Here is a 25,686-nt window from a genome sequence, read left to right as displayed (position 1 = left end):
TCCAAGGTGGGAATCATTTGAGACCAGTCTGGGCAACAAAGCGAGACTCTGTCTACAAAAAATAAAAAAATTATCTGGGTGTGGTGGTGTGCACCTGTAGTCCCAGCTACTCCGGAGGCTGAAGTGGGAGGATCACTTGATCCCAGAAGGTCAAGGCCGTGTTCATGCCACTGCACTCCAGCCTGGGCAAAAGAGTAAGATCTTGTCTCAAAAAATAAGTAAAATAAAATAAATTAGAATTTCTGGAGGTAGGAGCCAGGAATTCGTTTGTTGTTACTGCTGTTTTAAAACTCCCTTGGTAATTCCAATGTGTAGCCCAATTTAAGGAGTAGCTTTAAGCCATTTTGATTCGAGGATTCAGAGTTCCAAATATTTGCTTCATCTTCTAAATGGGAATCATCCAAACTTACTTGTTCTAGTTGATGTGTCTAAATTTAAAACTGGGAGGAAAGATTCCACCATAACTTTTATGTGATCTCAGAACTCAGACCTCACATACTAAAGGCTCAGACAGATATTTGAGTGCCATTCTTTTTTTTTTTTTTTTTTTGAAATGGAGTCTCGCCCTGTCGCCCAGGCTGGAGTGCAATGGTGCAATCTCAGCTCACCGCAACCTCCGCCTCCTGGGTTCAAGCGATTCTCCTGCCTCAGCCTCCCTAGTGGCTAGGATTACAGGCACCCACCACCACACCCAGCTAATTTTTTGTATCTTTAGAAGAGATGGGGTTTCACTATGTTGGCCAGGCTGGTCTCGAACTCCTGACCTCATAATCTGCCAGCCTCAGCCTCCCAAAGTGCTGGGATTACAGGCGTGAGCCACCACACCCAGCCTTGAGTGCCATTCTTTAATGGTGGCGTATAGAAGGTTGGCTCCTGTCTGGAATACATTTGTCTGAAGTAAAGCTGTGCTAGCCCAAGAATGAAATGTGGTCTTTTATCATCAAACCTCCTTCACTAGGAACAATAGAACATTTCTTTGTATGAAGCTAGTGTTTAGTGCATAGCCAGTAAGCATATGTAACCCATTGAATAAAAACAGCAGTTATCATTATGTGCTATGGGGGAAAAAATGTCCCCTTCCTCATTACAGCAAGGGAGTCTTATTGCATGCCTCTCAGGAAACCTAATAATGTGTTACATTAATTTTCCATGGGAAGGAACAACTGGTTAGGAAATAAAATACTATACTTCTACACAGTGACATTTAAGCCTAGAACTCCAAAGAAGCTGAAAACTGCTCTGAGAATGGTCCCAGCAGGATTGAAATACCTCCTCAAAGCATACTGAGCAAATTCCCATGATGCCAGTCCTCTTAGAAAAGTTTCTGGGGGTCAGAGGCCACTGCAGCTGCCTCCTTCCTCTCCTCTCAACCACTTGCTCAAGTGGAAAAAATGTTTAGAAGGGTAAGTTACCACAGTTCTCAGTTATACTGATCTCCCCTCTAGGGAAGTCTCATCCTGGGTGCAAACGGCACTGCAGTTTGGGATTTGTACTCACGTCCCAGGCATCTGCCAGCCCTTCGCCCAAATTAAGAACTTCAAAGAGCAGGTGACCAGGATGAGTGAAGTAATGATGGGAGAGCAGAGCGGGGCATGGAATTGTGGCCACAGCTCTTCAGGAGACATGTGGAGGTGAGAGATAACATTTCAGACATGAGATGCTCCTAACACAGAACCATAGAGTGATACTGCCTGCCATGCTGGCTGCCACTTCAGCTCCTGTGCTTTCCTCCTGTGGCACGTGGTGGGGACACACTGCCTTCCTGCCCCTTCATACAGGGGTTAACCACAGAGCACAGCATCGGGCCTTTTTTTGTGTCTTGAAAGTCAGTTCTTGGAACTTACTATGGCACAAAAATATTTCTCATTTGTCTTCTGTGTCCAGGAGAGGTAGAGGAGGCCACACTTTTATGCACAGAGGTGAGTTCCTTGAGCTTCAAGACCAGTTTTGCAATTGCCTATAAAAAGGTCACTGCACCTTTTCTGTTTGTCCTCACCTCCCACTGCCTGCCCACTTGATAGTTATCTTTTGATGTCATAACTTTCCCAGAGGCAGCATATTGTGCTGTCTAAAGAACATTATGTTTTCAAATTGCTCAGCCTGGGTCACATGTGCCTATATAACCTGACCAGTCCTTGGTACAAAAAAACACCAGATGGTGCAAGTACACTTGCGTAGAGAGCCCCTTCCTGCAATCTGAGCTTCCTCTCCTGGAGCTCAACCTTCCACCAATGAGCTTCAACATGGTTCAGAGTTAGAACTCTTTCAACATAAGTTCTCCAGAGAATATGGCCTTTTTTCCAAAATCCCATTCTGAACTTGGGCCTAGTTGGTACTGTCCTTTAAAGCCACACTTCCTCTTAGCAGAAAGGTTATAATCAGAAGCTTTAAAACCTATATGTTCTCATTTACAAAAATGTGTCAAATCAGTGCCATTAAATAGAGCAATCATCAGAGAATGTGGTCAGGTAACTTTTCATGAGACTATACAATAGAAGCTCCTTGTGGAATAAAGATTAATATTTTACCATGATGAAACATTTTTATATACACTATCTTATTTCATCCTTATAGCAACTCAGTATGGAACTGTTCTCCTCCATTTTAAGAAGAAATTTAGTCTTAGGGAGACTGAGTAGCACCATGGTACAATGGCCAGACCACAGCAGAACTGAGACTGGAATCCAGATGATATAATGTCTTCCTCATGCTGTTTGCAATCTTATATCTGAGAATTGGCACCTTCGTGCTACACAATCTGGCTTGCAGATTGTCAATTTATAAGAAAAAAATATGCTTTTTATGTTCTAGAAAAGTTTCAACCCTTCCTGTCAACTTGATTGCCTTAAAAATAGGGAGTTCTGTTCCATTTGCTTTTAAAGCTTTTAATAAATTGCTTCTTTAAACTGCTTTAACATAGTCAGAAAGAGATATCAGGTGGTTAATCTCAAACTGCTTTAAGAATGTAGATGCTTTTTCAGAAAATAGAGTCAGGCAGGTGAGGGGGTGGAGAGGTGGCAAAACAGTGTGAAGGAAGTGAGGAGGTGGTAGTGAAAATATTCCAAGAAATTATTTTCTTTTATAAACTGTAACCATGAGCTGGAAAAGGCACTGATTTGCACAACCCTTTTTTATTAATGGCTAATAGAGTTAATTTTGTGTCCTTTCAGAGGACTTAAAAAAGTTCATTACAAAATATTTCTTTTAAGATCATTGACTTGCAAATCCTGGGTGAGTTACAGTCTTGCAATTCAATCTAGAAATATAAGGTCACAGAAATCTGACACTGAGGTAGCAAGCGTGTCAGCCAACCATCCCATTCCATTCTAATAATGTCATCTCACTAGTTTATAAAAAGAAACTATTCTGTTAACCCTCAGAAATGTGGGAGGGTGAATTCGGGGGAGCGTGGGCCCAAGGGTCTTGGTGAACTTAATTTCATCACCATTTTTGCTAGGAGAGAGGAAGCAGCCACTAATGCAGCCCAGAGTTTTATTTCCAGAGGCTGCTGCAGAGACTCAAGTCTGCTGGGCATCCAAAGTAGTCCGGTGCATTTCCTTCCCAAAGGAATTTCAAGGTCAGTGGGGAATCACCTCTTCATTCAAAATGTTTTCTTAGATGAATCAAACATAAGCTTCTTTGTTTTTTTTATTGTTTTGAGGGGTTTTTTTGTTTTGTTTTTTGGGAGAGAGTTTCGATCTTGTTGCCCAAGCTGGAGTGTAATGGTGTGATCTTGGCTCACTCTAACCGCCTCCCAGGTTCAAGCGATTCTCCTGCTTCAGCCTCCCGAGTAGCTGGGATTACAGAGGCACACCACCTCTCCTGGCTAATTTTTTGTATTTTTAGTAGAAACGGGGTTTCACCATGTTAGCCAGGCTGGTCTCGAACTCCTGACCTCAGGTGACCCGCCTGCCTTGGCCTTCCAAAGTGCTGGGGTTACAGACGTGAGCCACCATGCCCGGCCTTGTCTTTTGTCTCTTTTTTTTTTTTTTTTTAGCATCGCAGATATTTCTAAAAGGAGGAGGCAGTGGAATAGAAAGCACTAGTTCATGATTTCACTGCTTGAGGGGCCAAAAGTCCCTAAGACTTACATCCTCAAAGAACTAGACTCTCATTTTGGCCACTAGTATGTGGCCTTGGACAAGTCCTTACCTATTTCTCATTTCTACCTCCAGGCAGAGTTCCCTCATTTCTACCTCCAGGCAGAGACTCAAGGGCTAAAAGTCATAAGACCTAGATTCTCACTCTAGCCACCTCTACATGGGCAAGTCATATAGCCTGGCATATACATATTTTAGGCAGATGCTTATTGTTTTTCACTTTTTCAATGCTGCTTTCTCCTCAATCTCTCTTTTCCCAGTAAAATGTGATCTACCACTACTACTACTACTAAACACGTATATTCAGTCAAATAAAAAATAAATGTTTCCTTCCAACACATCAACTCATAGAATAAATTGATGAGAAGGGGAAAGGTTACATCAAACTTGCAGAGGTGATGGAAAGGTTTGGGAGGAAGATTCCATTTTGAAAAGGGGCTCAATTTTCCCCACCTTCTGCTCTCTTTGATGCCCAGAAAGATAATTTCCCCACCAAAGTCTTCCCATTAACTAGGACTTCATATGCTATGTTCTAGAGATTAAGGTGGAACTTGTCAAAGAGATAATTTACTTAACAAATATGCAACTTGTTTTCAGTAGATTCATGATTTAATAATTAAATACCATACCCACATAGTTCTCATTTAATCCTCACAACAATTTTGTAAGGCAAAAATCAGACAGATTAAACTACTTGCCCAAGGTCACAAAGCTAGTACCTATGACATCAGACTTCAAACCCAGGCAGTCTCAAATCTAGTAGTGCCGGACACTGCTATCTCAGGTATCCTCTCTGACTTTTGCCTGGCTTGCATAGCCTTATAAAAAAGTACGAAATATTTGAAATGAAATATACTCAAGTTTTTCTTTGCCAACTGCAAGTAAAAACACAAAAAATTCACTTATAACAAATTTAGGAGTAGGATAGTATTTGGCAAAAATAGCACCTCCAGCTTTCTTTTGATTAATGAAGGATTAATAAGTAAATAAACAAAATAAATAGCACCTTAATGCAGAAGGTTGGAAGGTTAGATTTGCCAAGGAAAATGGAGAAAAGATCAGAATTGGGATTAAGGATTCATTGATTCTAAGGCCATTCTGATAATCCAATTCAGGATAGGAGTCTGAGTCTGAACTCAGGTAAAAATAAGTGTTTATACGAATACACAGCAATTAACCCCAGCAATCTGTTCTGGTGGTCAAATATAGCCTCCTATTTTTTAAATTCAAGTTTTAGATTATCTACAAACAGCAGTGAGCATTCCTTATACTAAATGTAACTTCCATTACCCTCAGGGATGATAAATTAAACCTGAAGACCCTTTCCTTTGTCAGTTTCCATTTTAAAGGTTACCCGATCCCTGGACAACTATTTTACACATATCTGCCAGATAAAGTCTCTGTTGATTTCAGGGAGGATTTGGAGTATGACTCTCATTTGTGTCGATGTCTGCTTTCCTAATTAACATCCTTTGCACTGTCCTTGCATTCCACAAGGGTTTTCTGCAACTGGGAGCTGTTTATTTTCCTTTGGGAATGTTTTTTCTCTGACCCACTTATTATGTTATCATTTCTTCTCCATTTATCCACTACTAGCTGTTAACCTTCACTCTTCGTGTTTCAAGCAGCAGACACATGCTCTGTTGTTGCAGTGTCCACACCGCCCCCTTCACGCCCTCCTCCCAGAGAGGGCTAAACTCTGCCTTCTTTATGGGTCAAAAGATCTTTGAAAGTTTTTGACCCACAACTTACTTGAGGCTTTGCATTTCTCTTGTCACTGTAGCCTTTTAAGAAGGTGTTTCTACTTTTGATTGTTTTTGGTCACTGGGTAAGACAATCCCAAAACTTGCATAAACACTGCTACCCTGCTCTGTGTTCTTGGCATTTTTATGATGGATGTGAAAGGCTGATATGAGGTGCTGCCCTCGCCCAGCCAAAATAACTTTAAGAGAAAAAGAGGCAGGTACAAGGCTGCCAAAATATACATTTTGACTACACAAATGATTTATTCATGAAACAGACACTCCTTCCTATTATGTTTCCAGGAAGTCACCCCAGTCTTTTTTAAAGTATAGAGATCACATAGAAAAAAAGAAAGTTAATAAATGAAATGTCCTTAGTCACTCTGGCTCAATAAATCAAAGGAAACAGAATCTCAGGACGATGACGTGTGCCAAGGTATAAAGGTAAGACTTCTCAGGAAAGTGACAGCACTACGAAATACAAAGCCAGATTAATCCAGAGCAAAGAGGCTTCTACCCGGATCTCTGCAAGGTAGGGGAGGAATGTCCATCCATGTCTCCAGAGGCGTGTTGATAATCCCCATCTATAAGCATGTGTCAGATGTAAAGGCAGCCTCCTTTTCCATTGAAAGTTCAACTATAAAAATCAACACATAATGGATGAGATAAGACATATTCAAAAGGCATCTTAGGGACAAAATGTTTCCCACACCAGAAGCAGAAAGTGCAAGAACTGCTCAGTAACCTTATCGATTGCATTAGCATACCTAAAGAAAGAATGTGTCAATCAGGAAGGGGATTTGGTGTTGACAAGAATGAAAATGGAGAGGAGAACGTTGGCAGCATGCTTCCCTGGGGCCCAGAGGGGAAAGGGCCCTTGCTCCTGGATGTGAATCTCTGGCCGCCTGGCAGCCAAGCCCCTATTAGGAAGATGGACCATCTGGCCATCAGAGTGGATCCTAGCAAATACTGGTGCCTACAGAACCATTCTCTTCACTTGGAGTTGGAAATCACTATGCAAACTCCTGACCATAATTAGACTTCCCATTTAGTTTTCTTGTAGGGATAAAGTACCGTATACTGGTTTTTGGTCCATATGGCATACTTTTCACTTATAGTTGTCTTTTTCAAAATGAGTCAATGTAGTAGCATTCTGGTTTATATCCTTCAGTTTCTTGTGAGTTTGAATACTGTGAATTAACACTCCTAAATTCCACAAGCTCTGAGACAGTCATGACCAGTTCTGGACCTGTAAGGCTGGGTACTAGCCCTTAAATGGTTGTAAACTCACTGAGAGAATGAAAGGGGGGCCTCCAGATAACCAGGGAGCCAGCATATATGGTATTATGGCAATACTTCTCCATATTAGCACGTGTCTCTCTCTAGCCTAATCCAGAATAATAATAATCAAATGTTGCATATCCACTGTGTACTTACACTTACTTCACTAATGCCCTTTCAAGGTAAGAATGATTATTTCCATTTCATAAATGAGGAAACTGGGGCTTAGAGAGCCCAAAGTCACACAATTTGCAAATAACCAGACCAGATTTCAACCCCATGTCTGTCTGTTTCCAAAGGTTCTACTAGAAGAAGTAATTCAAATCTTATATCACCATCTATTAGAAGGCCTACCAGAAGCCACCATGATTATCCTTCATAGCAGGAAACAGAGCGGCCCTTTCCAGAGGCCAATCTATCACCACAGTCATGTTGAAACACATCAGGAGTGTGGATTCTGTCATTAGTACCCAACAGATCAATGCCCAGTGTTCCCAAACTAGGCTCCTGGGTTCCAATGCCTAGGTGAGTTCAAAACTTTCAGCACTCTCTGGACACAAGGAATGGCCCCATGGTTCTGAGCCTGTCTACCCATCTGTTTGAAACACCAGCCCCATGTTTGAGATGACTGCTTACTTTACTCAAATCTGGATCTGCAAGGAATGAGCCTATGCCTAGAGTTGGCCAATAATAATAGAAATAATAGCATGAGCATCTCTTGTTACCTCAGAGTGTTTCATCTAATCTTTCCAATCACTTTGTAAAGTATGTTGGATTGCCCAAGTATAATTGCCAAAAATTGCATATATTCAAAGTGTACAATGTGATGATTTGATATATGTACACACTGTGTCATGATTACTACAATCAAAAATCAAATTAATCAACACACAGTTACCTGTGTGTGTGTATAGTGAGGACACTTAAGATCTTTTCTCATAGCAAATTTTAAGTAAACAATACAGTATTACTAACTATAGTCACCATGTTTTTACCTTAGGTCCCCAGAACTTATTCATCTTTTAACTAAAAGTTTGTACCCCTTGACCAACATCTCCCCACTTCCCCTGTGCCCCAGTCCCTGGCAAACACCATTCTACTCTGTTTCTATGAGTTTGACTTTTTTATACACCATGTATTAGTGAGATGATACAGTTTTTACCGTTCTGTGCCTGGCTTATTTCACTAACAAAATGTCCTCCAGGTTCATCTACATTGTTGCAAATGACAAGATTTCCTTCTTTTGTTATGGTTGGATAATATTCCTCGTGTGTATGTGTGTGTGTGTGTGTGTGTGTGTGTATGTGTATACATAAACATATACATATATACACCACATTTTCTTTATACATTTGTCCCTCCATGGATACTTAGATTGTTGCCATATTTTGGCATAAATACATATATTTAAATTCTCATTTAAAGACAAGGATATTGAATTTTCAGTGAGGTTAAGTAATTTGGCCAAGCTCACACAGCTAACAGGTGACAGCCCTGGAATTTGAACCTGGGTCTGTCTGAATCCGGTGCCTATGTTTTGAGCCATTCTGCATCACTGACCACCAGAGAAGCAACTGCTGGTTGATGGCCCTGAAGACAGACCAGACACAGCCCAGCACACTAGGGAGAGTCACTAGAGCCTGGAGACACAGTGGGACCACAGTCATGGCTGTGTTTTTTGTGGCTGGGAGGAGCTGCTGTTCCCCTGAGCATGGGCTCACTTAGGAAACATTTGAGAAATGAATTAATGCAGGTCTTTAAGAGACCATCTGTGGCATGATGGAAGACCAGCTTACTTTCTACAACCTGAAAATGGTGGGGCTTCATTGAAGACTCCTGAAGTCTCAGCCAACTAGAACATTCTTAAATACTGTAACATTAGCTGCTTTGCGAGGCAGCTGAAATCTAAGGAAGAAATATTCAAATATGCAAAATATTTGGGCCTAGCGCTTAACAGGTCAAGATAATGATGCTCAAGTGGCATGAAATAGAATCAGGCAATCTAGATTTTATTCTGGCTTTTCAACTTATCAGCTTGGCTACCTCCAGTAACCTATTTAACCTCTTGCCTGTAAAATGGGGATAGTGATTAGCTATCTCGTGGGGTTCATGTGCAGATTAAATGAGCTAAGATATGTAAAATGTCTCAAGCAGTGTTTACTAATACAGATCAAAAAAATAAGTCAGTTCCCTTCCCCTTTCCATAAATAATTTCCTCCACCAAGAGTTGGTTCCTGGGAGTACAAAGCTTCTGACGCGAAGGCATTAAAATCAAACACAACCCAACACTTTCCCAACAGAGGAATCACCACCATTGAGACCAGAAAACAAAACAACAAATGAGGGAATTTGCCTGTTTTGAAGAACCCTGTGGTGTAGGTGTGGTTCCCAAAATGTCACTGAAAGCTCTAAGCCAATTGCTTTCTCTAGTCCCACCAGACAAAAAGCTTATTAGAGCTCTGACCACATCTGGGATGAGTGTCATTTTTCATCAGGCCCCAAAATTTAGGTAGTCCAGTGAGGTCTATCCCTGACAAACCAGTACCTACTGGGAAATAAGTGTTTCAAAAGACAGCAGTGTCTGAAATGTCTTCACCCCACTTCCTCCCCACATCCCACAAGATAGGAAAGAAAAAAGAAAAAAAAAAGGCAGGATCCACATGTGGAGGTTTAAAGCCAAGCTACCAACCCCGAGCTCTTTTCCCAGAGGTGGGGTAGGGAGAGAGGTGGGGTGAGGTGGTAGGAGGGACAGGGTGGGGGTCTGCCACCTACCTGCGCACTACCAGCCTGAGGGTCTTGTAGGATCCTTTCACCAGGGAAACTGCCTCCTTTCTGGAGCTGCTCAGAGTCACCTCATTGATGTGCACAACCTCATCCCCAGCCTGTAGTTTGGAGCTCAGGGTGTCTGCTTTGCCCCCTTCTTCGACCTGCTTGGAGGGAGAGATGCGACAGCCACGAGTGAGCTTCCCCCTGGCCTGGGGTCTGTCCGGCTATCCTGAGCCCAGCCTGGACTCCTGCAGAGCCCAACAGACCAGCTAGGGCCACACCCCAGCGCTTGCAGCTGGAGGGAAAACTGTGAGAAGGCAGGGACTGGCTCTGGGTGTCCACACCCTCAAGCACCAGCACCCTGCCTGCCCAGGGAGGGCGCTCATAAACATCAGCTGAATGAATGACAGAACTCAGTTTCCATCCAAAGGCCATTATTCCACGGTGCTCAGGACATCTCCCCAGCCCTTACTTTACATCTTCAAAAAGTCCACTCAGGGCAACTGTTTTATCCCTTTAGAAGAACAGTCCCCAAACTTTTTGGCACCAGGGACCAGTTTTGTGGAAGACAATTTTTCCACGGATGGGGTGTGGGGGGATGGTTTTGGCATGGTTCAAGTGCATTACATTTATTGTGCACTTTATTTCTATTATTTTTGCATTATAATATATAATGAAATAATTATACAACTCAGCATAACATAGAATCAGCAGGAGCCCTGAGCTTGTTTCCTCCAACTAGATGGTCCCACTGGGGGTGATGGGAGACAGTGACAGATCTTCAGGCATTAGATTCTCATAAGGAATGTGCTACCTAGATCCCTTGCATGTGTAGTTCACAATAGGGTTCGGGCTCCTGTGAGAATCCAGTGCTGCAACTGATCTTACAGGAGGCAGAGCTCAGGTGGTTATGTGAGTGATGGGGAGCAGCTGTAAATACAAATGAAGCTTCACTTACTCATCCACTCCTACTGTGCGGCCTGGTTCCTAACAGACCACAGTAATGGTCTGTGGCCTGGGGGTTGGGGACCCCTGCATTAGAAGTTGAGTTCCTCTGGCCGGGTGCGGTGGCTCACACCTGTAATCCCAGCACTTTGGGAATCTGAGGCGGGCAGATCACAAGGTCAGGAGATCGAGACCATCCTGGCTAACACGGTAAAACCCCATCTCTACTAAAAATACAAAAAAAATTAGCCAGGCTTGGTGGCAGGCACCTGTAGTCCCAGCTACTTGGGAGGCTGAGGCAAGAAAATGGCATGAACCCAAGAGGCGGAGCTTGCAGTGAGCCGAGATCACGCCACTGCACTCCAGCCTGGGTGACAGAGTAAGACTCTATCTCAAAACAAACAAACAAACAAACAAAAAACAACAACAAAAAAGAAGTTGTGTTCCTCTTACCTTACTTTTTGTTCTAAAATTGTAATTCATTGGATACATAAAGTAGTACATTCAGACAATGGAATATTATTCAGCACTGAAAAGAAATGAGCTATCAAACCATGAAACAACATGAAGGAAACTTAAATGCATATTTCTAAGTGAAAGAAGCCAGTCTGAAAAGGCTATATACTGCACGATTTCAAGTGTATGACATTCTAGGAAAGGCAAAACTAGGGAGGCAGTAAAAAGATCAGCAGTGGCTGAGGTTAAAGGGAAGGGTGGGATGAATATGGTGGCACAGAGTATTTTAGGGTAGTGAAACCAATCGATATGATATTGTAGTGGTGGACACATGCCTTGTACATTTGTCAAAACCCATAGAATGTACAGCACCAAGACTGAACCTACTATAAACTATGGGTGATAGGATATGTCCATGTAGGTTCATCAGTTGTAATAAATGTACCACTCTGGTGCAGGATTTTGATAGTGGGGGAGGCTGTGTGTATGTGTGGGCAGCAGATATATGGGAAATATCTGTACCTTCCATTCATTTTTTTTAATGAACCTAATATTGCTCTTAAAAAATAAATACACTGGCGGGGCACAGTGGCTCACACCTGTAATCCTAGCACTTTGGTAGGCTGAGGCAGGTGGATTGCCTGAGCTCAGGAGTCCAAGACCACCTTGCGCAATATGGTGATACCCTGTCTCTACTGAAAATACAAAAATTGCCGGGTGTGGTGGCACATACCTGTAATCCCAGCAACTTGGGAGGCTGAAGTGGGAGAATCGCTTGAAACCAGGAGGTAGGCCTGGTGCAGTGGCTCATGCCTGTAATCCTAGCACTTTGGGAGGCCAAGGTGGGTGGATCACCTGAGGTCAGGAGTTCGAGACCAGCCTGGCCAACATGGTGAAACCCCGTCTCTACTAAAAACACAAAAATTAGCTGAGTGTGGTGGTGCATGCCTGTAATCCCAGCTACTCGGAGGCTGAGGTGGGGAAATCATTTGAACCTGGGAGGTGGAGGTTGCAGTGAGCAGAGATCACGCCACTGCACTTCAGCCTGGGTGATAGAGCGAGACCCAGTCTCAAAAAAAAAAAAGAAAAGAAAAGAAAAGAAACCAGGAGGTGGAGGTTGCAGTGGGCCGAGATTGCATCACTGCACTCCACTCCAGTCCAGCCTAGGCAACAGGGCGAGACTCCGTCTCAAAAAACAAAACAAAACAAAAATATCCTGCACTATTATTCAGTCAACAAAGTTATTCAACACCTGCTTTACACCAGAAATTTTTCCAAGTGCTTGCTATAAAAGTGGACAAAATAGACAAAAACCTTTTGATCTTCTGATGCTTAGGTTAATGGGCAGAGGAGGGGAAGCAAACAATAAACATAATAAACAAGTAAGTAATGTAGTATCTTAGAAATTAATCATACGCTTTGGAAACAGGAAAATAAGGCTCGATCTGGGTCACATGCCAATGGATACTTATAGACGTCAATAACAATGAAAGGGAAGTAAAGGGGAAAACAAAAACAAAACCTGAGTAAACAAAACCTCACCCGTATTTTCTCTTTTTTTAGTAATTACTCTTCAGAATTGCCCACATGTTCAAAAACCTTCAATAGGTCTCAAGATACATAAAATAGACCAAACAATTAGATATATACATATATTACATAATTATATACAGATATATCTACATACATACATAGATATATATGTATAGATATCTATATATATGTATATGTATATAGAAAATATAATGAGGAATGTATATGTATATAGATATATCTATATACATATGTAATTGCTTGGTATATCTATATACATATATTATATAATTGATATATCTATATACATATATAGATATTTTGGGAGACAGACCCTCGCTCTGGTGCACAGGCTGGAGTGCAGTGGTGCAATCTTGGCTCACTGCAACCTCAGCATCCTGGGTTCAAGCAATTCTCCCATCTCAGCCTTTTGAGTAGCTAGGACTATAGGCGTGTGCCAACAGGCCTGGCTAATTTTTGTATTTTTTGTAGAGATAGACTTTTGCTGTTTTGCCTGGGCTGGTCTTGAACTCCTGGACTCAAGCGATCCTCCCACTTTGGCCTCCCAAAGTGCTGAGATTACAGGCATGAGCCACCGTGCCTGGCCAATATATATTATTTTAATATATATAAAATAGCTTTTATTTTATAAATAACAATTAAAAATTTAGGCCAGGTGCGGTGGCTCATGCATGTAATCCCAGCAATTTAGGGGGGCCGAGGCAGGCGGATCACAAAATCAGGAGATTGAGACCATCCTGGCTAACACGGTGAAACTCCATCAATAGTAAAAAATACAAAAAACTAGCTGGGCGTGGTGGCGGGCGCCTGTCGTCCCAGCTACTCGGGAGGCTGAGGCAGGAGAATGGTGTGAACCCAGGAGGCAGAGCTTGCAGTGAGCAGAGATCGCACCACTGCACTCCAGCCTGGATGACACAGCGAGACTCTGTCTCAAAAAAAAAAAAAAAAAAGAAATAATTCTTCTTTTTCCCATTTTCGGATAATCAAGTGGACAAAATAATACATAAATGTAAAGTGACATCTAATAGTTTATTATTTTTATACTGCTTGAACATGCTGCTGTGGTTACACACCCTGAATTTCAGCAAAGCTATTTATGTCTATGTCTGTTCCCCACTCACAGTCCCACCCCTCCCCACCTTGGACTGTGAAGTCATTGAAGAGACTTCATGAGAAATCATGACTCCATCCTTTCCTTCCCGAGAATGCCTCTCCAGAGCTTTGCACACAGGACCCACTCAGAAAATATTGGTTCGTTCATTCACTAAATATTTGTGAACAGCCTCTACTGTGTTCAGATATGGTGCTAAAAGCTGGGAGTACAGTGATGAATACTGTAGATACGGTCTTGCTCACGTTGCAGCTTGTGGAATTGCATCCCCTCAGTATTATTTGCCAAAAATTTCAATGAAATGAGACCTAAGAAACAATCAATTTCTTATATTAAAACAGGAAGTCAAGAAAGCTCATTTGTATAGTTTATATCATGTCCTCATGACTGATTTGATGTGAAAGCAAACATTATGAGGAAGACTGTCATAAAGAGTTTCATTGTTGTTCACTGTTCTTATAAACTATTTCTATAACCTTTTGTATTTACAGAGTTCCTCACAATCTCTTCATTTTGCACTGAACTTTTAGAATTAGCCGGATGTGGTGGCACATGCCTGTGGTCTCAGCTATGCAGGAGGCTGAGGTGGGAGGATCGCTTGGGCCCAGGAGGTTGAGGTTGCAGTGAGCCAAGATTGCACCACTGCATTCCAGCCTGGGCAACAGAGGGAGACCCTGTCTCGAAAAAAAATTCATCGTAGCCCCCAAGTGAGGGTTCTCTCTCTGCTGCCCAAGCTGGAGTGCAGTGGTGCGATCTCAACTCACTGTAGCCTCAAACTCCTGGACCCAAGCAATCCTCCCACCTCAGCCTCCTCAGTAGCTGGGACCACAGGCATGTGCCACCACGCCTGGGGAAATTTTTTTATTTTTTGTGGAGACAGGTCTCACTATGTTGTCCAGGCTGGTCTTGAACTCCTGAGCTCAAGGAAGCCTCCCACTTCAGCCTCCCAAAGTTCTGGGATTACAGATGAGAGCCACTGCACCTGGCCATGGGATGATGTTTTTGAAATGGCACTTATTTGTCAAATATTTCATGGGCCCCTACTTCATGTTTTGATTCTCACATCTCTCCATACTGTCTCTCAGGGATTCGTGCTGTCTTGGGGTTTTAATTATTACCAAAGAAGATTTTTAGAACCTTTCTTCAACACTGATCTTTTGTAGAAGGCCCATCCCACATTTCCAGTTTCCTTTTCCTCCTTTTTTCCTCCAAATACTCCTCCATTATGAAATGTCTCCTTATCAACCCAGGCAGAATCTATTTCACCCTCTCCTCTTAATGGTTTCTGTCTTGAGACAAGCCTCAGTCACTACCTTTGTCATAGGTGTTTCTGACCATGCCCTATCTGCCCTTCTAGGTCCTAAACTCTTTGAGGTCAGAAACTTGGTAAACACATTCATTCTTTCATTCATCTTACAAGTATTTTTTAAGCATCTATCATTGGCAGGCATAGTTCTAGGGCGGGGAAAATATCAACGAAGGAAACACTGTGTTCTCTCCTTTCCTAGAGTTTACATTCTAGTATATTTTTAATATATTTCATATCATTGTACTTAAAAAACATGCATATTCACTGGGATATGTCAGAGAGCCTATACTGATTAAAAAAAAAAATTAAAACACTCACACAAAAAATTAGGCTGGATTCTTTCTGTGCTTAAATTGATCCATTTAAACAACACTCCCTCAGAGCAGCCAATTTCCAGCAAGTCAAAGGAGCCCTGGGAAGTTTGCTTGGTGCTGGGATTCCTCCAGAGGATCCACTCCTAAAGGTGGAGTCCCAGTAGGTCCAAGGAAGGACTTGAATTGAGCCAGCTGGGGGCCAAGTGTAGACTTTTAGTCTAACTCATTTCAGTTAACTGGATTAAGGGATGCTGCATCAGCCTGTAGATTCCTTAGGACCCTCACATTCCCCTCCTCCCTCTTTGTTGCTGCTGGCCCTTTCCTGACCTTTCTATTTGGTAGCATCAGGGTCAGTGGATGTGATATTTGTTGGCCACTCCTACAATAAACTTGGTTGCCAAGAAAGTTGAAGCCATTGCCGGGCGCAGTGGCTCACACCTGAAATCCCAGCACTTTGGGAGGCCAAGGCAGGCAGATCACAAGTTTAGGAGTTTGAGACCAGCCTGACCAACATGGTGAAACCCTGTCTCTACTAAAATTACAAAAATTAGGCGGGCATGGTGGCATGCACCTGTAATCCCAGCTACTCAGGAGGCTGAGGTAGGAGAATCATTTGAACCCAGGAGGCACAGGTTGCAGTGAGCCGAGATTGCGCCACTGCACTCCAGCCCTGGCAAAAGAGCAAGACGCCATCTCAAAAAAAAAAAGGAAAGAAAGTTGAAGCCATTGGCTAGAACAAGGCTGTGAATTACCTTAATCTATGGTGTTGTCTCTATTTATTATCATGAATGATAAATTAAGATATTGAGGTGCATTTTTTGATGCACTGGTAACAACACATTTGACTGTACTGAGGCTAACTAAATGCATACATCTTAAGTTTGTATCAATTGTCCACACAATTTATCTTAAAACCATTATTATGACTTAAAAAACCTTATTTACAAAAAGTTTAACAATAATTTTTTTGAACTATTCATCAGAGATTTATACTCTTCTAACTCCAAGCCCTGCTGATACGCCCTGTCAACAAGATTCAGTGGAAAATGAAGCTTATTATTTTAAACTTTTGGACGAATTACCTCAGCAGCTAAAAAGGTTACTGGCATTGTTTGTCCAAGTTCATCTGCATGGAACTTACTTATTTCAAGAATGTGACTGTCAACAGGTTAAATGACTTCAGATAACACACTGTGTGCAACTGGGTGGGAAATCCCTAAGCTAACAAGCTAAGGAGAGGGTGTGTATCTGTACATTGGAGCCCGGAAGCTAAGCACACTTTTTCCCTTCTCAAATCCTAAATGTACCCACACCTATAGGAGAAGTTGATTTTGCTTTGATGACCCAGTGTTCCTTTTCTGACACATGAGGGGTTGATTTTTGAATTGTTTACAGCCTTTTATGTCGCTGTACTATTTAGCACCTAACATAGTGCCTCCACGTAATGAGTGATCGGTAAACATTTATTGAACAAATACTGGGGAAACTGACTTTGAAGAACAGCACGGTGATATACACTGTGACGAGAGTACCTTCAAAAATACAGGTGTAGGCACAAAGGAAGGGTGGTGGATGCCTATGTCACAGCTTGACGTGGTGCTTGGAGGCACAGAAAGCCAGGCCCATCTCTTTTCCTCACGCTTAACCCCTCTAGCCCAGTCTAAGTGAGAAAGGGTGGAGCTGCTGTTATGGGGATTGGTCCTGTGTTGTGCTTCTCCAGGGTTTGTACCCTCCCTGTGACCCTCCTCATCACACTTAGAAGAGAAACCGCAGTCCTCCCTCTGTACCAAAGGCCCTGCCCTGCTGGATTTGACCTCCCTGCTGCTCCACTTCTTAGTGCTCTCCACTGGATCACTCAATATCAGCCCCTGGCCTTCCAGCGGCACAGGGAGCATGGCAGGCACTGTCCTCCTTCAGGGGCCTTGGACTTGCTGTTCCCTCAGCCTGGAATGCTTTTCCCCCAGGGAACCATTTGACTTTTTCCCTTACCTCCTCCAGGTCTTACACAAATTCGGCTTCCAGAGGGGGCCTTTCCTAGCTACCTCTTTAAAATTTCAGCCTCCCTTAATACTACTTATCTTCCTCCGCATTGTTATTTTCTCATTAACACTTAATTCATGACGTGTGTGTGTATGTTTGTGTGTGTGTTTTGAGACAGGGCCTTGCACTGTCACCCAGGCTGGAGTGCAGTGATGCAATCTCAGTTCATTGCAACCTCTGCCTCCCGGGTTCAAGTGATTCTCCTGCCTCAGTGTCTCGAGTAGCTGGGACTACAGGCACACGCTACCACAACCAGTTAATTTTTGTATCTTTAGTAGAGACAAGGTTTCACCATATTGGCCAGGCTGGTCTTGAACTTCTGACCTCAAGTGATCCACCCACCTCAGCCTCCCAAAGTGCAGGGATTACAGGCGTGAGCCACCGCGCCTGGCCATGAACTCTACTTTTTACTTACGTATCTTGCTTATTGTCTGTCCTCTACTGGAATGTCAGCCCCATGAAGGCAGGGATTTGTGTCTGTCTTGTTTACTGCTATATCCCCAATGCCCAGAACAGTGTAGAGCACATAGCAGTGCCCACTATTTATTGCATGGATAAATTAATTATCATCATGATTGCAACCAGTTGTTGAGGGCTTCTTGTGTTCCAGTAACTTTATTGCATCGAACTAATTGTCACAACACAATAAGGTTATTATAATTGTATTTTTATAGAAATGAGAATATTAAGGCTCAGAAGAAGGAAATGACTTGCTCCATGTTGCACAGTCAGTAAAACAATAGAGCTGGGATTAGAATTCAAGACTCTAACCTCAAAGCCCACATTTTCCAGCCTGCTGCCTCTGAGAATCTCCCAGATATTTGTCCCTAAAGTAACACTTCACTTGTCCTGCCTAATCCTTCAAGTGCCCGAGAAACCTGACACTCAACACTGCTGTGTTCTGATCCTTCTCTTTCAGGGATCCTAAAATCTCTGAACCTATTATAGTGGTTTACAGGCTCAACAGCATTCACAGCTTACACATGAGAAAAAGAGCTGGCACGCACTGCCAGTGCAGCAGGGAGCTAACCTTGCTACATCAAGCTGAACATGGAATGATTCATTTACATACAATTCCACTTGGAGTTTTAATTAACATTAAACTCATCCAGTAGAAGTCTACCACAGCTGAATTTCACCAGCGTTTTATGTTTAAATTATTGAATGATTTCTTTGCCTTTCCTGGCTACTTTCACTCCTGGATGAAGATAAAGGCAGGGGTATGGGATTGAGGGGCACTTCAGTCACTCACAGTTAATGCAACATAACCTACAAATCATTTGCTGTTTTGTGAAGTTGGCGGTTTGAGGAAAAATATGCTCTCTATAAGTGCTATAATTGTATGGAAGCAATGAGCAAAATATAAAGAGATAAAAAGGCAAGTGGATAACAAAAGACATCAAGAATCTCTCAAACAAAGCTGTTTGGACATTGTTTTCTATTGTCTGGAAATTGTCATTACTCACAACCCAGTGGGCATTCTTGGTTTTGAATAGAACGTAAAGTGAGGGCAATGAAATAAAGTCAAATAAACAAAAAGTTCCTCCCAGGATCCTTCTCTGGTTCTCAGGTTCTATGAAATTACTCAGCATTGTTTTGGAACCAGAACTAAATGCTGGACTTTAAAACAGAGAAACATTTCCATGGGTTGCAATAAGTGCCACAGTGTACAGAGGTGATTCCTCCTGTTCTTCCCACCTACCTCTCATCTCATCCTAAATCATTACATTTATACTGTTGAACATTCCTTTTCGGGGTCATAAATGGGGTATATTGTAGTAGAAGAAAGTAAACTGGGTTAGGAGTCAGGAATCCTGTGCCCTAATCCCAACTCTGGCCCTTTTATCTGCAGGACCCTGGATGGGTCTCTCATCTATAAAATACAGATAATGTTGTTTGTTCTGCATTACAATGAGATGACCCTAACAAGTGAAAATGTGTGTTTCTCACACTTAAGATGACCATCAGGGAAAATTCCACAGTTTTATTTAAATTAAAATACATATGTAACACTTAGTATTATTTAGAAATTACAGAATGACTTTCTTTTGTTATTTTTTAGATAGGAGGTATGCTATTCTTTTCCAAGTTTTATAACCTGGCTGGGAAGCATAAGAAAAGAGGTGAGGCAGTGGTGAGGTGTATAAAGATGGGCGGCTCTGGAGTCAGACCAACATGGGCATAAATCCCACTTCCAATACTAGGTGATCTTGGGGGAAATTTGTACCTTCTTTGAGCATCCACTTCCTACACCTAATATGGGAACAATAAGACTAACCACATAGGGTTGGTGTAAGGATTGCATGAACAAACACACGGAAAATCCCTTATAAAGAGCAAAGACTCCATAGAGGTTTGTTTCATGAATTGCAGGGTTTTGTGGTTTTATTTTAAAGGTTTAATACTTATCTACTGTTTCCACCACAAGAATACATGTGTTAGCAACTGCATGCATGAGGCCAAGAGGAAGAAATTTGCTGAGAGGAGGAGATAGGTTATTTTCTTAAAGTCAAAGACCAGAGTTAACTTGATTTATAAATGAAATAGGAGACAGTCTCTCCTTTGGAGGGAAGTTTCTATTTCAGAGAGAGGTCCCAGAGCAGGAAGTTACCCAGTGACACCCTATGGACCATCCAAATGAGCTGCAGCCCTGGAAAATCAAGAAACACCCACAGTTCTTGATTTACAGCTCCCTGGGAGGAAAGAGCTGACCACAAGGGTAGGATAAACATCAAGCTTCACTGAAGCATCTTCAGCCACTCAACTCTGCTCAGTGCCTTAAGAAAAGTTCACAGACCCCATCTCCCCCAAGGTGGCCGATTCTGAAAAAACAAGTTTGGGGGTAATTAAAAAGTTGGGTAGTCAATATTTATGTCCATTGTTTGTTTGTACCCTGCCTCCTCTTAGAAAAGATCTGAGGCAACTCCTTAAAAATCCAAAAAAAAAAAAAAAAAAAAAAAGAAAATAGTAAATAGTAGAGGGAATCTGAACAAAAAGGAAAAAAGTAATAAAATAAAAGCCAAGGACAAGATTAATTCCAAGAAATGCATTCCACATATAGGGATTCTCATTCTCTATCTAGGTATTTATTATCCAGGTTTCCACAGTTACAGGGTTTCATAGGCAGGCAAAGTCTTCCTAATTCAGAAATATTCACTAGTGAAGAGGCCAGCTGTAAAAGAAGGCCCCACTCTAACAGATTCTGCAGTTTAGTACCAGCTCCAATCTCCTGCTGTTCCATCAACATCTATGCTGTGGGATTGCAAACAACCAATACAACCAGCAAATGGAATGCAAATCCATTGCATAGTTAACTAGAATATCTCTCAAAAGAGGCAATATATAAAGAATAAACCAGCCAGGTGCAGTGGCTCATGCCTGTAATCCCAGCACTTTGGGAGGCTGAGGTGGGCAGATCACTTTAGGCCAGAAGTTCAACACCAGCCTGGCCAACATGACAAAACCCTATCTTTACTAAAAATACAAAAAAAAAAAAAGCCAGGAGTCTGAGGCAGGAGGATCACTTGAACCTGGGAGCTAGAGGCTGCAGTGAGCCGAGATTGTGCCACCATACCCCAGCCTGGGCCACAGAGTGAGCCTCTGCATCAAAAATAAATAAATAAATAAATAAGCCACTGAGCTATCTTAAAATTTTTTGAGGAAACTAGGACCCAAAAAGTCAGCATGGTTAATTTTTCATGCTGAGAATTAGCACATGGTTGCAATGTGATGTAAGTGTTTTAAAAGTAAAATTAAGTAAATTTATTTTCATACTCATTCGTTTTGTTTTTCAACTCTGCATAATCTCACATCATATTTTGCTCCCTATTTTACAGTGGATTCCCTTAGACAGACTTTTTCTGGTACCAACTGTTTGCAGATAATAAGGGCTACCTGGAACGTACTATAGTGCAAATTTGGCTCTAAGCTTCTTGATGGCAAAAGCAAACTAGAAACATGCTTTCTTAGAAAAGTCATGGGTGCATAATATAAAAACAGGAAGTTGTTGTGGAACAGTGAGGATAATGGTATTGAAATCCACGATTAGAGAAGACTTAGGGTACTAGTGGCTAATAAGAAGTCTAAGAAGGTAGATACCAGTCTTTCTAAATTGCTTGGTGTTTGGTTGAACAGTGTCACACGCTAAATGGCTAACAAACACAGTGTTGGTCTTTAATTCTGTTCAACAAGTATTCCTGGCTCTCTACCTTGGCTGCAGAGGAAATGCTCTTTTTCACTGAGTTCTAGGCTGGGCCACTTGCAGTTGGGTAGAGCCATGAAACATTTCTCGTCAGCATATTTTGAGCAGAAAAAACATGTGTCATCTGCAGGCAGAGATCCTTCAGAGTTTCCTTTCCCTCTGGCACGGTGACTGATAATGTTTGAGATGATGACTGCTCTGTAAGCTAGGGTCACTGGGAAACTAAAACGAGCTGCTGCCCTGCAGACACATCATGGACATGTAGAATGAGCATGAAATAAACCTGTGGTTTAAGCCACGAGATTTGGGGTTGTTTGTTACTGTAGCCTAACCTGGTATCTTCTGACTGACACAAATATTGTCTTACCAGTGATAGGATGAAACAAACAAATAAAAAATCAATTAGTCCTGTAAAATCCATGTGCAGCTTTTGGGTAAGCCACACTCTCGTACACCTCCAGGACTTTCCACATTCTCGTATACCTCCAGGACTTTCCAGGTTCAGCTTCCTCCTCTACCACCCTCAGCCTCACAACCCCCTAACTCACCTTTCAAAACTCAGTTCAGTGATCACCTTCCCTAGGGAGCCATCCTGAAGCCCCTGAAACTGGTAGCATGCCTTTTCTATGCTTTTCCATAAACTCTATCATAGCACTATCCCATGGGAAGGTACTTACCTGTTTACCTTGACTGTGCCCCCCACTAGTCTGTTACCTCCTTGAAGGACCAGACAGAATGAATGTGATCAGTGGGGAAATACCATGGTCCCAAGGATTCAGTGTTTTGAAGAGAACTTGCTCACCCCACCCCACCATTCCCTGGCTGGATGGGGACAGAATGTCTGCCATTCCTGGAGTGTTTATGATCTGTTTGGTGTCTCTTAGGCCCTTGGGCCTGTCTGGTGGAGCTGTTCAGCAGAGTGGTCTATTCCTTTCTACCAAGGCCTGCACTATAAGGAGTAAGGCACAGCTCTGCACCAGAAGGTCTAGGGCCAGACTTCAGGCTTCAGCTTTACCACTGTATTAGTTTCCTCTGGTTGCTGTAACAAATCACTGCAAACTTACTGGCTTAAAGCAACATAAATTTAGTATTTTACAGTTCTGGAGGTCAGAAGTCCAAAATAGGACTCACTAGCCTAAAACCAAGGTGTCAGCTAGCTGTGTTCTTTTCTAGAGATTCCAGGGTAGAATTGGTTTCCTTTCCTTTTCTAGCTTCCAGAGCCTTCCACAGACCTAACTTACAGCTTCTTTCATCTTCAAACCCAGCAATAGCCATCAAGTCTCTCTCACTCTGTGCCATTTTGACACTGACTCTCCTGCTTCTTTCATTTATGAGGATCTTTGTGATTATATTTGGCCCAATAAGATAATCTAGGAGAATCTCCCCAATCTAGAGGTCAGCTGATTAACAACCTTAATTCCATCTGCCACCTTTATTTCCCATGGCATGTAATACAACATAGTCACATGGACTAGGAGATGGACATCTCTGGAGATTATTCTACCTACCATAACCACTTACTAGCTGTGTGACCTTAAGCAAGTTAATTCTTTCCTCTAAGCCTCAGTTTATTTTCCTGAGAAACAGGGAAGGTGAGGATAATGGCACCTACTCCTGGGGATTATTGAGAGAATGAAAGTAGACTATGGCGATGAATGTAAAGCTTAGCATAATACCCAACAGTCAGGGATCAATAAATGCTGTTGGCCTTTATCACCATCCTCCTCATCCTCCTCATCACAATTGTTTGTAGGGGGAGGTAGGAAACGAAATAACACATCCTCAAGAGAAGTAACATCTGCTCCTTATGGAAGGAGAATGAGCACCATCATAGAGGACTCCTGTCCTTGATCCCAGTCCTTCCTCTGCTCCATCCTGTTTTAGGACACTGAAGGAGGAGCAGGTTCAGCAAACAGGATTGACAGGCAAGAGGCCACTGCGCTCCAAATTGAGTCTTTTGTGTTCCTGGTGTTTGAACTCTCCTAAATTGGGCACTGAGCTCTCAGATCTTAGAAACAGGCATGGGAGACAGTTCCAGCCCCAAACCAGTTTCTCAAAGTCTGTTGAAATGTGTGGATGGGCCATAAGAATGCCTATTCTGTGACAAGGGCAAAACTCTCCATTTCCTGGTGTGTGTGTGTGTGTGTGTGTGTGTGTGTGTGTGTGTCTGTGCCCACATATGTGAATCCTGGCCTTCTCAGAAAGTGCTGTGCAACTTTTTTCCCTCTCATGAATTCCCCGAGCCCCTGCCGTTATTGTGTGCCTCAGCCCGGTGAACTCTAGTCAGCTTTAAAGAGGGGATGCACCAGGGCCATTCAAAGAGCAAGAGGCCAAGGCTAGCTAGCCCCCAGCCATGCCTCAATCCCCTTTTTCTGCTGCATTCAGATCAAAGACTAGGGCATTCATTTATATTTTATTTAATTTTAAAAATTTTCTTTAAATTTAAAGGAATTCATGTATATTTTACCTAGTTCCTTAAATAATTTCAGCCATCTTAGTTAGCATGTTTATTCCATGTTCTTAAGAAAGGCCCTTTGAATTGCTCCAGTTTGTTTATGTTTAAGTCATAATCTTTTCATTCCTTAGACTGAAATTCTGCCGTATTTATTCATGGAAACACAATATGTATATGCAATATGCATATCTGTGTAGAACATCTATTATAACGTACATATAGGGGATGTATATGTAAAACGTTTTACAAATAAGGAAAAGAGAGCTTCTTTTCAGTAACTACATCAGTGGAGAGACTGAGTCTTTAGGAAATAAATAAGTCAACAAATTGCATATGTATTTCATGCATTTTACAAGTATATAAGTTAAGTCCACTTTTTATTGCCAATTCAAATAGGAATAGGACTCACAGGACAATAGTTAAATATACATATGCATATAGGCACACACATGCCCTATCTCATTTTAGCTAACAATTTTCAATTCGTTCTTCATCAGATTCATATCAAAGTTATTAACATACTAAAATAGTTAGGCTTTAGTTTTCTCATCTCTTTTTTCCCTACTCCTGGTCTGGGAGAAATTCCAGTGGTTAGAAATTAAATCAGTGCCAGCAAGAAGAAAAATAGCAAATCTCTTGATATTTTAAATATTTGACCATCTACTCCTGATGAAATCCTTTAACTATGAGATTTCTAGCACTTAGTAAATAATCCACAATGTGACTGACTAGATAGTTCCACTGTTCTAAGATAAGTTTCATGAGTGTCCAATGGTTCAATCTTAGGCCAGATATTCTTCCGCTTCCAAAGAAAAAAATCTACTTGATCATTATGAGATTGATTTTGACCTCATGAATTATTTGTTTCCTAAAGTTTTCCAAAGCTTCCCCTATGTGTTTAGACTTATGATATTGAGAAAGTTTATGATTTTTTAGTACTGGCTTTAATATTAGAACTTGGCTTGCAACAAGCAGGACTAAAATAGGACAAGGGTGGCAATTATTGCTGCTATCTCAGAGGGACTGTCTTGTTTGTCTCAGCAAAAGAATTCTCAGGGGTGGCTGAGCTAGAAGGAAACAGGGTAATAAAACTCATGCAGGAGGTATGGAAGGCCTCCCTCCTGTTGAAGATAACAATAGTGTTCTATTAGTGACCACAGTGAGCTACCAATATTTTCCATCTCCATCAGATTCCAGAGGCCAGGCCGGGCGCTGTGGCTCACGCCTGTAATCCCAGCATTTTGGGAGGCTGAGGTGGGTGGATCACCTCAGGTCAGGAGTTCAAGACCAGCCAGGCCAACATGGCAAAACCCTGTCTCAGCTAAAAATACAAAAATTAGCCAGGCACGGTGCCGCACCCCTGTAATACCAGCTACTCGGAAGGCTGAGGCAGAAGAATGGCTTGAACCCGG

General features: G+C 42.1%; 1 protein-coding gene across 2 annotated transcripts in view; it reads right to left on the bottom strand.

Annotated features, from left to right (window-relative positions):
* Positions 1-25,686, bottom strand: part of SHROOM3 (shroom family member 3) — a 350,049-nt gene that overhangs the window by 216,867 nt on the left and 107,496 nt on the right. The window contains exon 2 of one of the 2 annotated variants that reach the window (XM_054485820.2): positions 9,896-10,050. In XM_054485820.2, the coding sequence (XP_054341795.1) occupies positions 9,896-10,050 (155 nt within the window). Of the gene's footprint in view, positions 1-9,895; positions 10,054-25,686 lie in introns of both variants that reach the window. The other variant, XM_063663770.1, reaches the window with a different exon arrangement.

The sequence above is a fragment of the Pongo pygmaeus genome, chromosome 3 (genome assembly GCF_028885625.2).
Source record: "Pongo pygmaeus isolate AG05252 chromosome 3, NHGRI_mPonPyg2-v2.0_pri, whole genome shotgun sequence".
Classification (NCBI taxonomy): Eukaryota; Metazoa; Chordata; class Mammalia; order Primates; family Hominidae; genus Pongo; species Pongo pygmaeus.
This window is presented reverse-complemented; position numbering and strand designations above follow the sequence as displayed.